A 13,663-nucleotide genomic window follows, 5' to 3' on the forward strand; every position below is an offset into this window, starting at 1 on the left:
TTTGTGCCATCATAAGCATTTTCACAACTGTCTTGTACATAATTAATCACTGTCTATATGATGATTAGTTAAAGGTTTCCTTTCGCTGCGATTATGGTGGTGTGAAAGTGCTGTGTGACAAACTAACATTGCAGGTAGCCCTATCAGGCTTTGTATATAAGCAGTGACTGCAGCTAAAATGCAGCTGTGGTGAGTATTTCAACAACTCTTTGTCGTCGGTGTCGTCAAAGCAAGACTACAAACAAACAGAATGCTGCCAAATGTATTTATGTGCATGTTTTCTAAATTCTATCAGTATGTAACTACTTTAGTTCGGTTTACTTTCAAAATATGTTTTGCACATATTGTGCAGCCATGAACCATCACCTCAGTGCTGCATGGTGTATTGAAGTGTTTGTTGAGTAACCATCTCCACAGAGCTCTGAGAGTTTAGATTCGGGCTTGTCCCTTTGTTATGCAGAAATCGATGCCAAGTACCCACAGCTGTCTTGAGTTTCCCACACACACACACTATACAGAATAACAGTTTTATTTTAATTATGTAAGCCTGAATCAACAGAAATAGGCACATCGTCCAGGTCGGTGAGCCTGGAGACACGAAAGCAGCACAGGATATTGTTGATGGTGCATATCATTGAGAGAATGGCTACACTGCTGTTTGTTGTATATTTGCTGAGTCTGTTTGCTCATGTGCTGCGATGAGCTGTAAACCATACACAGTGTGGAGGGTTTTATGATTATTCAAACAAAGAGAAGTCAAGCTCACCAGCTTTTTTTTTGTTTTTGTGACTCTTCCTTACTGTACCAATTGTCACTGGACCTTCACAGACCTTGTAGTATTCTTATGAAATGGATTTTTTTCCCTTCTAGGGATCACCACTGTGCTGACCATGACAACCATCAACACCCACTTGAGAGAGACACTTCCCAAGATCCCCTATGTCAAAGCTATAGACATGTATCTAATGGGCTGCTTTGTCTTCGTCTTCCTGGCTCTGCTGGAATATGCCTTTGTCAACTATATCTTCTTTGGACGAGGTCCTCAGATGCAGAAGAAACTGGCTGAGAGGGCACAGAAGGCAAATAATGACCGCATTAAGGTTGAAAGGCCCAAGGTAAGAATCACAAGCTATTTATAGAAATACTCAAAACTGAATGCTGTTAAATGCATTACAAGCTAATCTGAGCTACATTTGTATAAGAAGTCCAATAACTAGGCATGGTCATTATCTGAAGGTTTTGATCTGAGCAGTTCGATTATGATATGTTTTCAGACATGGAAACAAACAGGACATTAGTCACATTTACAGTCCACACAGAACGGACTGTGACTTCCAACCAAAGCTCAGACAAAGGGTTCTGTGTTTGTGTTTCTCCCGGCTAGTCCTTTCTGGAAGGAGGCAATTGCAAGTCTGCATCTCTAAAACAGTCCAATCAGGTACAAGGGCATCGTCACTCACAACAGGTGAGTGTCTGTGACTGCCTGTTTTGGTCACATCTGTGAAACCTCTGCTGAAACTTTGCTGCTGCAGTGCAGTTTGACCGCGTAATTTAACAAAGGAACACTTCCCTTAACCCTTCGTATGTGGCCTATATTCCTCCCAACACTGCTTTACCTTCTGTGGTTCACCTTTGTATTCTTTTCCATGTGTTTGTCATGTCCTACATTATATGTACAACTAGACCACTCTACCTATCATTGTACGTTTAAATATTTAAAGAGAGGCACGCAGAAACACCAATACATAAAATCATGGAGCACAGCTACTTAATGATTCCCTGACGTTACATACAACAATGTGTAAGCATTCTGTCGTCCTCTTAGCAAGCTGTAAACGAGCTGTAAAAGAGGGATAGATGAGGTCCTGCAGGTCAAAAAAGAGCAATTCAGATTAGCTAAGTAACAGCTTGAACAGCTAACAAAAAGAGTTTACAACAGAGCTGCAAAAAGGTCACATGGTATTAGAACAATGATACACTTCTTTTATACATATCACTAAGGTGATTGCCTGCAGCTCCAAATTGTTCTTCATTGTCATTAGGAACCTAACTATTTAACTCATTAATAAAAACTGTGTCCAGTGAGCAGCCTGTTTATCAGAGTACCAGCATTGTTTCATTGTCTTCATGAGGTCCAAGGCACAAATGAAATGTGGGCACATGTACTGTTTATTCTCCACCACACAGACTGTGATAAAAATTATTTTTAATTTTCTACAAAGTATTTACAGCAGCATGGGCCGTGCAACTCTTAAATGGAACAAAACCAGAACATGTTGATGCACCAGTTGTTGTCTTTCAACCATAGCATGCTAGTAAAGTTAGTACTCTTGTGTGATACTTTTTTAGGTCTTGGGTGATTCAGAATATTTTATATTTACATTGCAAAATAAGTTAAGATCTGCTTGTGTTGAGTAAGAAAATAAATACTCACCTTGTCACTCCCTCTTATGTGTTGTAACGTTATCCCTATATGACTGTGTTCGCCTTGTGCCTCTATTTTTGTCACACAGGCCAGATTGATTTATATGTTTTTGTGTGCGAAGCAATAGTTGTCATGATATTAGTAATAGAGCTATCCAGTCCAACCTTGAGCTGATTTGTGAGAAGTGATTTAACTTTGGGACCGAAAAACTTGCTTTTGAAGGCTCCTCTCTGCTTCCTAGGCAGTAATCTGTCAGTGTGCTGGAAGAGGCTGGTCCTGTGTCATCAGTCACTAAAGCCTCGGCTCACAGCCCATTTTTAACTCTGCTGCTGTCTGTTGTTCCTAGGTTGACTCCCAGGGGAACATTTTGCTGACAACCTTGGAGATCCACAATGAGGTGGGAGGAAATGAGATCACAACCACTGTGAGTGAGACACACAATTCCTCGTCCATGGTGTTCGACAGCACAGGGGTCCAGTACAGGAAGCCGAGTGCACCGCGTGAAATCGGCCGCCTTAGCCTGGACAGGAATGCACATGTTAAGAAAACCCACCTGCGTAGACGATCCTCGCAGCTCAAAATTAAAATCCCAGACCTCACCGACGTGAACGCCATTGACAGATGGTCACGGATTATATTCCCCTTCACCTTCTCCTTTTTCAACCTTGTTTACTGGCTTTACTACGTCAATTAATGCGCTGTATTTTTTTTAAATCCATCTCTGTCTCATTCTGCTTTTTGAATGAGAGAGGACCCCTGTAATTGACAAACTTGAAATGGTAAATGCTTACCTTTTTTTAACTGAGCGCGTGCAGAACTGTGCCTGTGCACAGTTGCAAGGATTTATCTACTGACCATCCATTTTACAAAGACTCATATGTACTGTCCAATAATCTCTGCACCACTGAACACCCAGGACACTGCATTGCCTAGGCTGAAGCACAGACTGCAAAATATTATTTGCACTGCTTTAGTTTAGTTATCACAATTCTGGTCCAAAGTTGAGTATAAACAGGGGTAAACAGCCAAGTGTATTTCCCAGAGGATTCCTTTAATTTGCCTTGGACTTGATGTCACTTTTCTCTTGCTGTTTTGAAGTGCTCACTGGAAGTGCTTTGACCTGGCACCTGTGTCTAACCAGGGCTAAAACACTGTGTAAAGATGTCATGTTTTAACTATCAAGTGAGAGGCTGATGGAATCCATACCAGCGTCTTATGAAAATCCTCACTGTCTCATTCACTGCTTAGGACATTCTTATTCACACTCACTCTTCTTAAAATATCAAACTGTTTCTTAAATATGAACATCAGCCCATCTGCTTCTGCTATGCCAGTATTCAAAATAATCTTCAACCAAGGTTCATAAGTAAACTTGTACAATACCTGTTTACTCTGTTATTGTCATTGTGCTTTCTGTACTGCCATCACAAACTTTTATAGGTTTTTTTGAAAGAGGCATTCTGCACAAATTTATATGGAACTTTCTTTTTCAAACACCATGTGGTTTGGGGACTGAGTGATTTTTTGCAGCTCTCACCTCCACTCTTCATGCTCATGATGTACATACTGTAACTCTGTATGCTCACATTAACTGTAACACACATTAATTGCATGGCTGTGTTGTCAACAGTACTTTGCTCAGTGATTTTTCACCTGGGTGTTTTGTTTTGTTAGTCTTTGCACAACATTGTAAATTTCCTATTTGTGATTGAAGATATAAATCATTATGTCACTGCTTGTGATCATTTACATTCTTTCCCAAAGGGAAGCATGTGAAATTGTCCAATGAAGAAAGAACTGGGGGGTATGTAGTAGCTTGGGAAAAAAAGACACAGCTTGCAGCGCACCATCTGCACTGCTTGCTGGTGCAGCGCGTAGGAGTGACACCACCTGTCAGAAGTCCACGCAGCTCAGCAACACCCGTCCGCACCCGCCTGACAGAGCCCAACACATCAAAGAACAACGCATAACTAATTTCACAGAAACACTTTTTCAGTTAAAGGCCATGAAAGGTTTATTGTACTAGAGTTTCCTTTAACATGAATTTCATTTGGCTTTACTGACATTAGAGGTATGGCACACAAGACAGACTTGTGTTTAACAAACTCTCCTTACACATTGTAAATGCACTTTAAGCAGATGCAGAAGCATCGAAAAGATGAGATGGAAATACACTGCTCAAAAAAAGGGAACACTTGAACACACACTGTGAAATCAGCCTGTCCAGGTAGGATCAACACTGATTGTGAATCAGTTTCAGCTGCTGTTGTGCAAATGGAACAGACAACAGGTGGAAATGAGAGGCAGTTATCAAGACAGCCCTATAAAGGAGAGGTTCTGCAGGTGCTGACCACAGACCATTTCTCTGCTCTCATCCTTTCTGCCTGGTGTTTGATCACTTTTGCATTTTGTCAGTGCTCTCACCCCTAGAGGTAGCATGAGGCGGTGTCTACAACCCACACAAGCTGCTCAGGTAGTGCAGCTCATCCAGGATGGAACATCAATGAGAGCTGTGTGCAACATGACCTCCAGCAGCACCACCACTAATATGCATGTTTCTGCTCAAACTGTCAGAAACAGACTCCATGAGGGTGGTATGAGGGCCTGACGTCCACAAGTGGGGCTTGTGCTTACAGCCCAACACCGTGCAGGGCGATTGGCAGATTCACCATTTCACCAGGTTCACACTGAGCACATGTGACAGACGTGACAGTGTCTGGAGACGCCATGGAGAACATGCTGCTACTTGCAACATCCTCCAGCATGACCGGTTTGGTAGTGGGTCAGTGATGGTGTGGGGAGGCATTTCTTTGGAGGGCCACACAGCCCTTCATGTGCTAGCCAGAGGTACCCTGACTGCCATTAGGTACAAGGTGAGATCCTCAGACCTATTGTGAGACCATATGCTGGTGCAGTGGGCCCTGTCTCGTTCCATCCACCAACGCTACGTTGCACCAAAGACTGTCCAGGGGTTGACTGATGCTTTAATCCAGGTCTGGGAGGAGATCCCTTAGGACAACATTCACCGCCTCCCTTTATTTCTTTGAGCATTGTATTAGACTTGGGTATTTATTAATTCAGGAGAACCCCCCTTTAGATTCAGCAAATATTCTGATGAAAGAAGGTGCTCAGGTACACTGATGTATCACCTCATGACAAGAAAAAAAGCCTCTTGGACGAAAATTCCACAACGTACAGGAAGTCCGCCATTTTTAAAAAACACAGTCTGGCTGTGGCACCGCCACGACCCTTCACCGACGCACAGGAAATAGATGTTTTTGTGGCTGTATCTCCCACATACTTCATTCTATGTGGATGAAACTTTACAGTCATGCTGAACATCTGACTCTGCACAGATTGATATGCTGATATGCTACAGTCACTGCGCCACCTACTGGCTGGAGGACATGTCTTCTATATATGTGTGTGTTTTGGTGTTCTCTTCTGCCCTGCAGACCACAGCTCGTGCCAGTACCAGGGGAGAGAGGTCGTTGGACGATAGTGCGCTGCTTGCAGCTTTAATTTTATGTTACATTTCAATAAAGCCAAAGCAGTAAGGTTGGTCTGTAGCAACGTTGTAGGCACTAACAGGACTGAAACTATAGCCACAACATATCTTTGCATGTCTGTCAACACCAGTGACTTCCTCTCTCGTGAGCAACACTGATGTCATTTTCATAACCTGCAAGACAACTGTAACTAGGCTTTTAATCATTCATTAGTCATCTGCATTCATCATTTACCCTCCCAGTGCATTGTCTGCTCTGTTTCAGCTGTACTCACTGGGTCTTTCTAATCTCATCTTTGTCACTGTTAGCTCCTTATTCCCTGGTTTGTGTCAGTGTTATGATTGGTGTACTGTGGGATGAATTGTTTGGAGAACTGGGCTGTGGGATATGCCAGAGCTGCAATAATTCAATCTGTAAATTACAGCTGATTGATAGTGCTGCGGTTTAGATAAATGGACAGCAGGTGTGCATTTGGCTGTGTGCTGTACATTATGATAATGTGACACAGAGGCCACACATTTTTTTCAGGTTAAAGTTTCACACTTTCATTAGCATGAAATCAGAACTGTGCAGCCCACAGTCTCTTGCACTCTGATTAAATGGCTCTGTTCTGGTGACACATGAGATTAATCAAACCTCTGGAACTGTTCTTGGCTCTAATGACTAATAATGATTGAATGAAAAAGGGATATTGCACACTAAACACTTCCCTTTCATTTCCTCATCATATTCATATAATGACATTTTAGGAAGTGTACTCAACAAATTCTACAACAATGAGGTTTGCAATCTTCTTGAGAGTTACATTTGTAAAACTGGCCCTATCTACCACCCAATGTTTATGCAACACTTTACTAATGCTTGTGCGTGAGATTGTGTTTGTGATATGTGGTTTTATAGCTTTTTGACATTGGCAGTTACCCAGGTTTCCATGGCACACATGGCAGAATCCAAAGCAAAGTTAGCCCACCTCAGAATGTGTCTTCTTGGTAACACTCCTCATCAGGGCAAATTGCACATACGATCTTTATAGTGAAGTCCTGATGGCTGAATTTCCTCAGCTGTTTTATTTTGACACAGACATTAATTACCATTGCTGCTGAATTACTTTTAGTGAACCAGTTTCTGGTTTATGTGCTTGTTCAAAGAATTAAAAAATACAGTAACACCTGAAATCAGTCATCTGAACCCACTTTGTCCTGCAGTGCAAGGTCACGGGTGGGTGGAGCCTATCCCACCTATACAGGTGAGAGACGGGGTACACCCGGGACAGGTCACCAGTCCATCGCAGGGCAACAGAAAAACAGCTATTCACACTCACACCTATGAGCAATTTAGAGTAACCAAGTGACCTAACAAGCACGTCTTTAGAATGTGGGAAGAACCTGGAGTACCCGGAGAAAACCCACACAAGGAAAACGTGCAAACTCCACACAGAAAGGTCCCAGTCAGCACCACCGCCCAACACCTGTAGTATTTTGTCACAAGTTGTACATCGTCTGGCATTGTGATACCAACATTTTTCAGCTTAATGAATCAGGAGAACTTGGGTCTCAGCAGCACTCTGTGAGGTCTGGTAATTAATACTAACTATTGGTGTCAAGTAATCTTAATAAGTAACAGGAAATCACTCAGTGTATAGAGAAAAAATAGCAAAGTTAAGCTTTGATGCTACTAAAACTGCTGTTCTGCAGTTAAGTGAGACAGCTGATGACACCACATATTTTTTCACCAAAAAACCTAAAATCCAGGAAATTGTTATTGCATAAAAAAAATTCTCACCTCCCTAGAGTTTCCAATAATAAACCGGAGGGTGCACACAGTAATAAAAACTAATCAGAGGCTTGATCGGGCTTCTGTGGGAAGATAATTAGACAAAGGCAGTAACACATTTCTATCTTATATGAGACAGACAGCTGAAATGTCTATTTGTTCATACAGGATAATACATCTAAATTTGATAATGCAATCGGAGGTGGCAGCAGCAGCAGCTGTAGTGTGAATAATCCCCTCACAGCAGGTGGACTCATATCTACATGCCAAGGTTGCCCACACAAATTAATTCTCCAGGTTCATCAAAGAAGCTCTTTATCAACCAGCAGAGAGTGAGCTCTCAGCAAAGAAGATGTATGATATCAGCCTCATGCTGCATGTTCAATGGGCCATTTTGTAATGGGGAAAAATTCAAAAACATTATGCACCAAACAGAACAAAGTGTCTGGCTCTTCACGGCGGAGAATAGTTAAAAAGATGCTTCTGGTGCCTCTTTTGTGCCTGGTTTTTATATTTAGATGTTTTTTTTTTTTGATGAGGATGTGTTGGTATCTTCACATTCAACAAACCCTCCAAAAGACGTCCATCACACCCACTACTGTTGCTAGGAGACTTGTGACTCAGCTAGCTTCATATGGAATCTCAGACTTTTTCCAAGGGTCTCCATTGTAATTAGGTCAGTACAGTTTGAATGTGAGGTTAGTTTCTCTGTGTCTTTGCATTTTTGTCTGTCAGCTGATATCTATATGCAAATGGTATCCTGCAATCAAAAAGACAATACATAAGGGCTCTTCATCTTGAACTGTCTTTCATCGTACACACAATCTGAAACTGATACAGTGGATGATAGCTCTATCTTTATAACATACAAATATGTCACTTGGTTGCACATACATTAGAGAATTCATCTTTAAGTACCATAGCTTATTTTTAATGAGAGTAGTCTTATAGAGCAGAGTAGTCATATAGAACAGTTAATACACAGATTAAATAGTGAATAAATGATTAGCTCCATGTAGGTTTTTTCAGTCATCCAGGTCAGTTAATAGCTCTAAAAGTCTCCATACTTACCTATGTTGGTTATTCTGTTTGTTTGTTAAGGCTCCAAGCTGGCTAATTACTATGAGACTGTAGGAAGCTGTGGTGGTGAAATTTAACGTAAGTGTGACTTGGGATGGATGTCAGTGCCACTGTATGCTATGTATGAGGGAAAGTACAGTACAGGTAGCTTGGGGCATTGTTTGTTTATTTGTGTTTGAATGTTTTTGAGTAGTCTGGCATGACAACTAAATATCAGTGGTTTTTGAAATTAACACCCATTTGAAAAAGGGCAGTAGGTCAGTAACCATCACAGCAATTCGATTTTTAATTAGAAGTATAATGAGTCCAGTGATGAGGAAGCATGCCTTCCACTCAGGTGTCTAAATGCATTTTAATAGATTAGAATGAATGTAGTGACAATATTCTGGAAAATCCCATTGTCCTCTTTGATATTGACGTGCTACTATTGGCAGCAGTGTTTGGACATGGTCAAGGTCTGAACTTTTCACAGCATCCTCACTGACTTTGCATCGGGGGACTCAGTCATTTTTACAGCACTAATAGCTAAGTGGGTTTTCCCAAGATGTTTATGTGTGTGTTTGCTGAAGCTGTAGAAAATGAATGTAATCAGTCAAGTGTATGTCAATCATGAAGCCAGAAGTGCACAATGACTTCAATTACTCACAGCACTGTGTCTCATCATAGGTCTGATACAAATATTGAGTCTATAATGGGACAGATGTACTTTTATTTGCTGAATGGATAAGGAGATGATTATTGACCCACGGAAGAGGAGAGACCAGCACGCCCCACTCTTCATCAACAAGGCCCAGGTAGAGAGGGTGAAAACCTTCACCTCCCACCTCTACAGGACATCTACAATGCCCGGGTCACAAAGAGGGCCCACAACATCATGCGGATAGAAAAACACTTTCTATCCGCAGGCCATCAGGCTGCTGAACACTGACCGATCAGGTAACATCAATGCTACAATGCAAAAATTGCACATATTTGTTTTTGCTGTACAATCTGTAAACATATGTGCACATTCTAAACACCTCTGACAATAATGCATAAACAATGCACCTTAAACACTGATCACACTTTACCCTCTGTACATAGAACTGCACATTTTGCTTATTTTATTTTTCTTATTGCTTATTCGTATTTTTATTTATTTTTATGCCTAAAACAAGTCTACTGTTTTTTATCTTAGTTTAGTTGTGTATAAAGTCATATGAAGGGAACTCGCAGAGTAAGAATTTCATTGCTCGGTGTAACTGTGAAGTGCATTTGACAATAAACTTCTTGAACCTTGAAATGTTCAACCCTCTCACTGTATGTTTTAATGATTTTTGAATCAAATAATGAACACATTAACACTGCAGATACACAGATGTCTCCCTAGGAGTTTCAGCAACACAAAAGTAAGTAGTGCCTGTACAACACTTAGCATTTAATGAGGCTTACTGTAGATCATTGTACCATCTCTAAATAATATCAGCTCTGATCTTGTGATGCTCCACTACCTTGGCATACACTGTGCCGATGTTGGCAGGATGCCCAGAAACCTTTTAAATAAATGAAATATCAGTACCTACATTTTGTTCACCTGTGTTTGCGAGACCTGCATAACTTCTGACACCAGTGATCAGGTTAAAAAGGGAGAGCTTTGGGTGATTCTTCTTTTCAGTTAGTAGATATGACCTTTCACAAATGAGTGCATTAGGTGACCAATGGATTACTATGAACTGCATAACAAACACTAGCTAGATCGTACATATGATGGAAGGACATAGAAGGAAGATGAATAAGAAGAAAAGCAAAGAACAGATGTGAATGGGAGATATGATGGAAAAAAGAACAGCAGGGAAACAAGATTTTATTTGAAAGCAGTAATTTATTTAACACTTCACACATCACATTCCATCTGCTCCAGGTTTTAGGTTAGGTGCTAGGTGGTGGCCACAATCATTTTTTTTCAGCCCAGTCTGAAGCATTTCTATAATAAAACACATTGTTATAATGCTTTATTAGCTTGCAGCATGCTACAGTGATAATCATGAACGGAGGCTTCATTTCTTATTATCTGCTTGACAGGAAGTGCTGTCCAATCTGTAGATCATCTTTCATTTTTACATCTTTCTGGCAATGCATCCATCCCGGACCAGTCACAGATTAAAGGGTCAAACTGTAGCTGCACGTTCTAGTGTCTGGTAATTAAAAGTGCCTTACCCTCTGGCACAATGTGCCACTTGTTTATACATCTGTGAGTGATTTCGCTGAGCTGCAGATTTTGTAAAACTATCCCCATTTCACAGAGAAAATGATCAGATCAATTATTGAGTTAATGACTTTTTCGGGCCTCTGCACAGTGAACATTATACATTCAAGAGGCAGTCAGCTAAATCCTTTGATAACCACATCATGCATGCAGAGCACAGAGGAGCTGGTGTTATTTTGGTACCATAGATCAACAGAGATAACAAACAAGAGGCATTGTAAATAACTAGTGTGAACGATTACACAGCACAAAGTACAGCTAAGAATGAGAGGAATGTTTCTATTAATATCTGTATTATTTGAAGAAGGTGTAGGATAAGAGGCCAAAATGATGAGCCTGATTGAAATGCAGTTGAGTTAGCCTTCAAATCCTTATGTGTGAAGCTTGTGTTGGAAAACAAAGCAACATTTGGACAGTTAAAGTATTTCAGTATTATACAGACGTTGGTTGCTTTAGCATGGCCAAAGCTATCCACACCCATGGTCTGTGGCAGTGATCGTTCAAGTACATGTAGTACTCATTAGTATTCTTACCCATGGTTGGACTCCCTCATGTGTCACATACACGTTAACCCTCCTATTCTCTGCCAGTGATGTTTTCCACGAATCAATCAAAAGTAAAGCAGCAGAATTCATAGTTAGGATGCTTAAGTACAGCTAAGGAACTCATTTTACACACATCTTCATCAAAATGGCAGCGTGTTTTTAAGTAAAACAGATTCTTCTCCAGAACTCTACAGAGAAATGTCTCAATGACCTTTCTCAACACTGATCACTCACTGTGCTTGTTGCACAGACTCTTACTTTTTGCTTTTCAGTTTATGAAAGCATGTTGCGGCAGCTTTAACATGAAGAACCTTACTGACTTTAATAAAGGTAATGTCCAGCCATTAATCAGACCTTCCCCACCAAGACTCCACAAACACGCTTCTCCATTGTCTCACAGCTATTTTAGGTTACAGTCACATGAAAAAATATGTACATTGGTTGCACATATTAAAGTTTACATCAAATGATGAATTCATGTCTTACTCATTAAATTGTTGTTTGTTGTTGGGGGGGACAGCTTCAACATCTCCTAGTTGTTCCCAAGTGTTTCAAAGCCACCACAATAATATCAATACTAAAGAAGCCCCACTACCAACCCGTAGCACTGACCAGTGCTTCGAGTGTTGATGAAGAAGAAGATTGAAGCAAGCCCTCTGGACTTGTAGAGTTTTGTTGAAGACGTTTCTCTGCTCCTCCAAGCAGCTTCATCAGTTCTCTGGACTGATTGGTGGGGAAACATGGTTTATATGAGGTGGAGGATCTCAGTGGGTGGAGCTGTGTGAAACTCTTTTCTCCTTAATGTGGACTGTGCAGTCCAAGAAGGCCAGATTGTTGTCCCTGGTGTCCTCCTGAGTGAGCTTAATGTTGTTGTCCACTGTGTTAATGTGTTCTGTGAACCATTCCAATTCATGGGTCTTTTTTTCAGCCTACATCCAGTGGTTAAAAGGACACAGTGAAAACAATGTTAACTTATAGACATAACAAAAGAAGCTGTTCTTCTGGAGTGAGATTTGGGTTGTAATGGACCAAGGGGAGTGGCTGAAGAGTCAGTTGATTGTCATTGTTTTGAGCTATCCTGGCAAATATACAGCCCTGCTATTTATCATTTTGGTGGACAACATCTAAAAGCTTGACTCAACCCTCTCCGGCATCATCCATCCATCTTCTGAACCCTCTTTGTCCTGTACAGGGTCACAGGGTCTCTGCCATCATGTTATGCATTTTCATAGCATACAGTGCATTTGATCATTTTATTATGTGATTGAAGCAGGATCACTGCAGCCTATGTAGACACACTCTCAGATCTGCAGTTTCTGCAGCAGAGCTGTGTTCACAAGAAGGTGCGCATGTGTGTGTGTGGTCCTGGGCTGTGCATGATATCAGGAGTAACTGATTATCATTGTTACAGTGGTCCTGAGCCACCGTACATCATCCCAACAGATTGATCTGCATTTTCAACAGCATCAGCAGATTTACTCCTGGCACACCTGGAAATCACTGGGCTCTGCAACTATTGCTTTTCCTTGTGACAAACACAATATTCATCTTGTGGATTCATTTTGAGATGGGGTGAACATGGTTATTTGCAGTCAATGATATAGGGGTTCATTTACATTTTTTTACCTGTGTGGGTGTGCATATGTGTATTTGTGTTCATCAGTCTGCAGGGAGCTGCTTTGTTTTGCTGGTAACATAAGACTTAATATTTTCATACACTGACATGTAACCACTTAATATGACAGGCCTTTGGAGTTTTGCTGGCACATTTGCATTGATTTATAGAAAGACTGTGACAAGTTGATGTATATTTTGTTTTTCTAGTGTGTCCCACAGCAACTCTACTGCAAAGGTTAGCATCTTTTCCTCATCCAATATAAAAGAAGTTGGAGCTGATCCTGCATTTGTCTGTGTTTTTACGCTGATGACTTAGCTGTGCAGTCTGAACACCTACCAAGTGTTAAACATCTCACTGTCTCTAGGCAACACAACTATGCTGTCTCAGTACAGACCGACTGATTTCCCAGGGCTTCCACTTACCTTCACAGTGGAAACACATTTGACTTTTTCAAAATCAAATGAGCAC

General features: G+C 41.0%; 1 protein-coding gene across 3 annotated transcripts in view; it reads left to right on the forward strand.

The window, feature by feature from the left end:
* Positions 1-3,732, forward strand: part of gabrb3 (gamma-aminobutyric acid type A receptor subunit beta3) — a 34,384-nt gene extending 30,652 nt beyond the window's left edge. Inside the window, exons 9-11 of one of the 3 annotated variants that reach the window (XM_028403387.1) lie at positions 871-1,115; positions 1,385-1,465; positions 2,772-3,732. In XM_028403387.1, coding sequence (XP_028259188.1) covers positions 871-1,115; positions 1,385-1,465; positions 2,772-3,119 — 674 coding nt within the window. In that variant the 3' untranslated portion in view covers positions 3,120-3,732. Of the gene's footprint in view, positions 1-870; positions 1,116-1,384; positions 1,472-2,771 lie in introns of all 3 variants that reach the window. The other 2 variants (XM_028403388.1, XM_028403389.1) reach the window with 2 other exon arrangements.
* Positions 3,733-13,663: the final 9,931 nt, after the last annotated feature.

The sequence above is a fragment of the Parambassis ranga genome, chromosome 4, assembly GCF_900634625.1.
Source record: "Parambassis ranga chromosome 4, fParRan2.1, whole genome shotgun sequence".
In the NCBI taxonomy this organism is placed as follows: domain Eukaryota; kingdom Metazoa; phylum Chordata; class Actinopteri; family Ambassidae; genus Parambassis; species Parambassis ranga.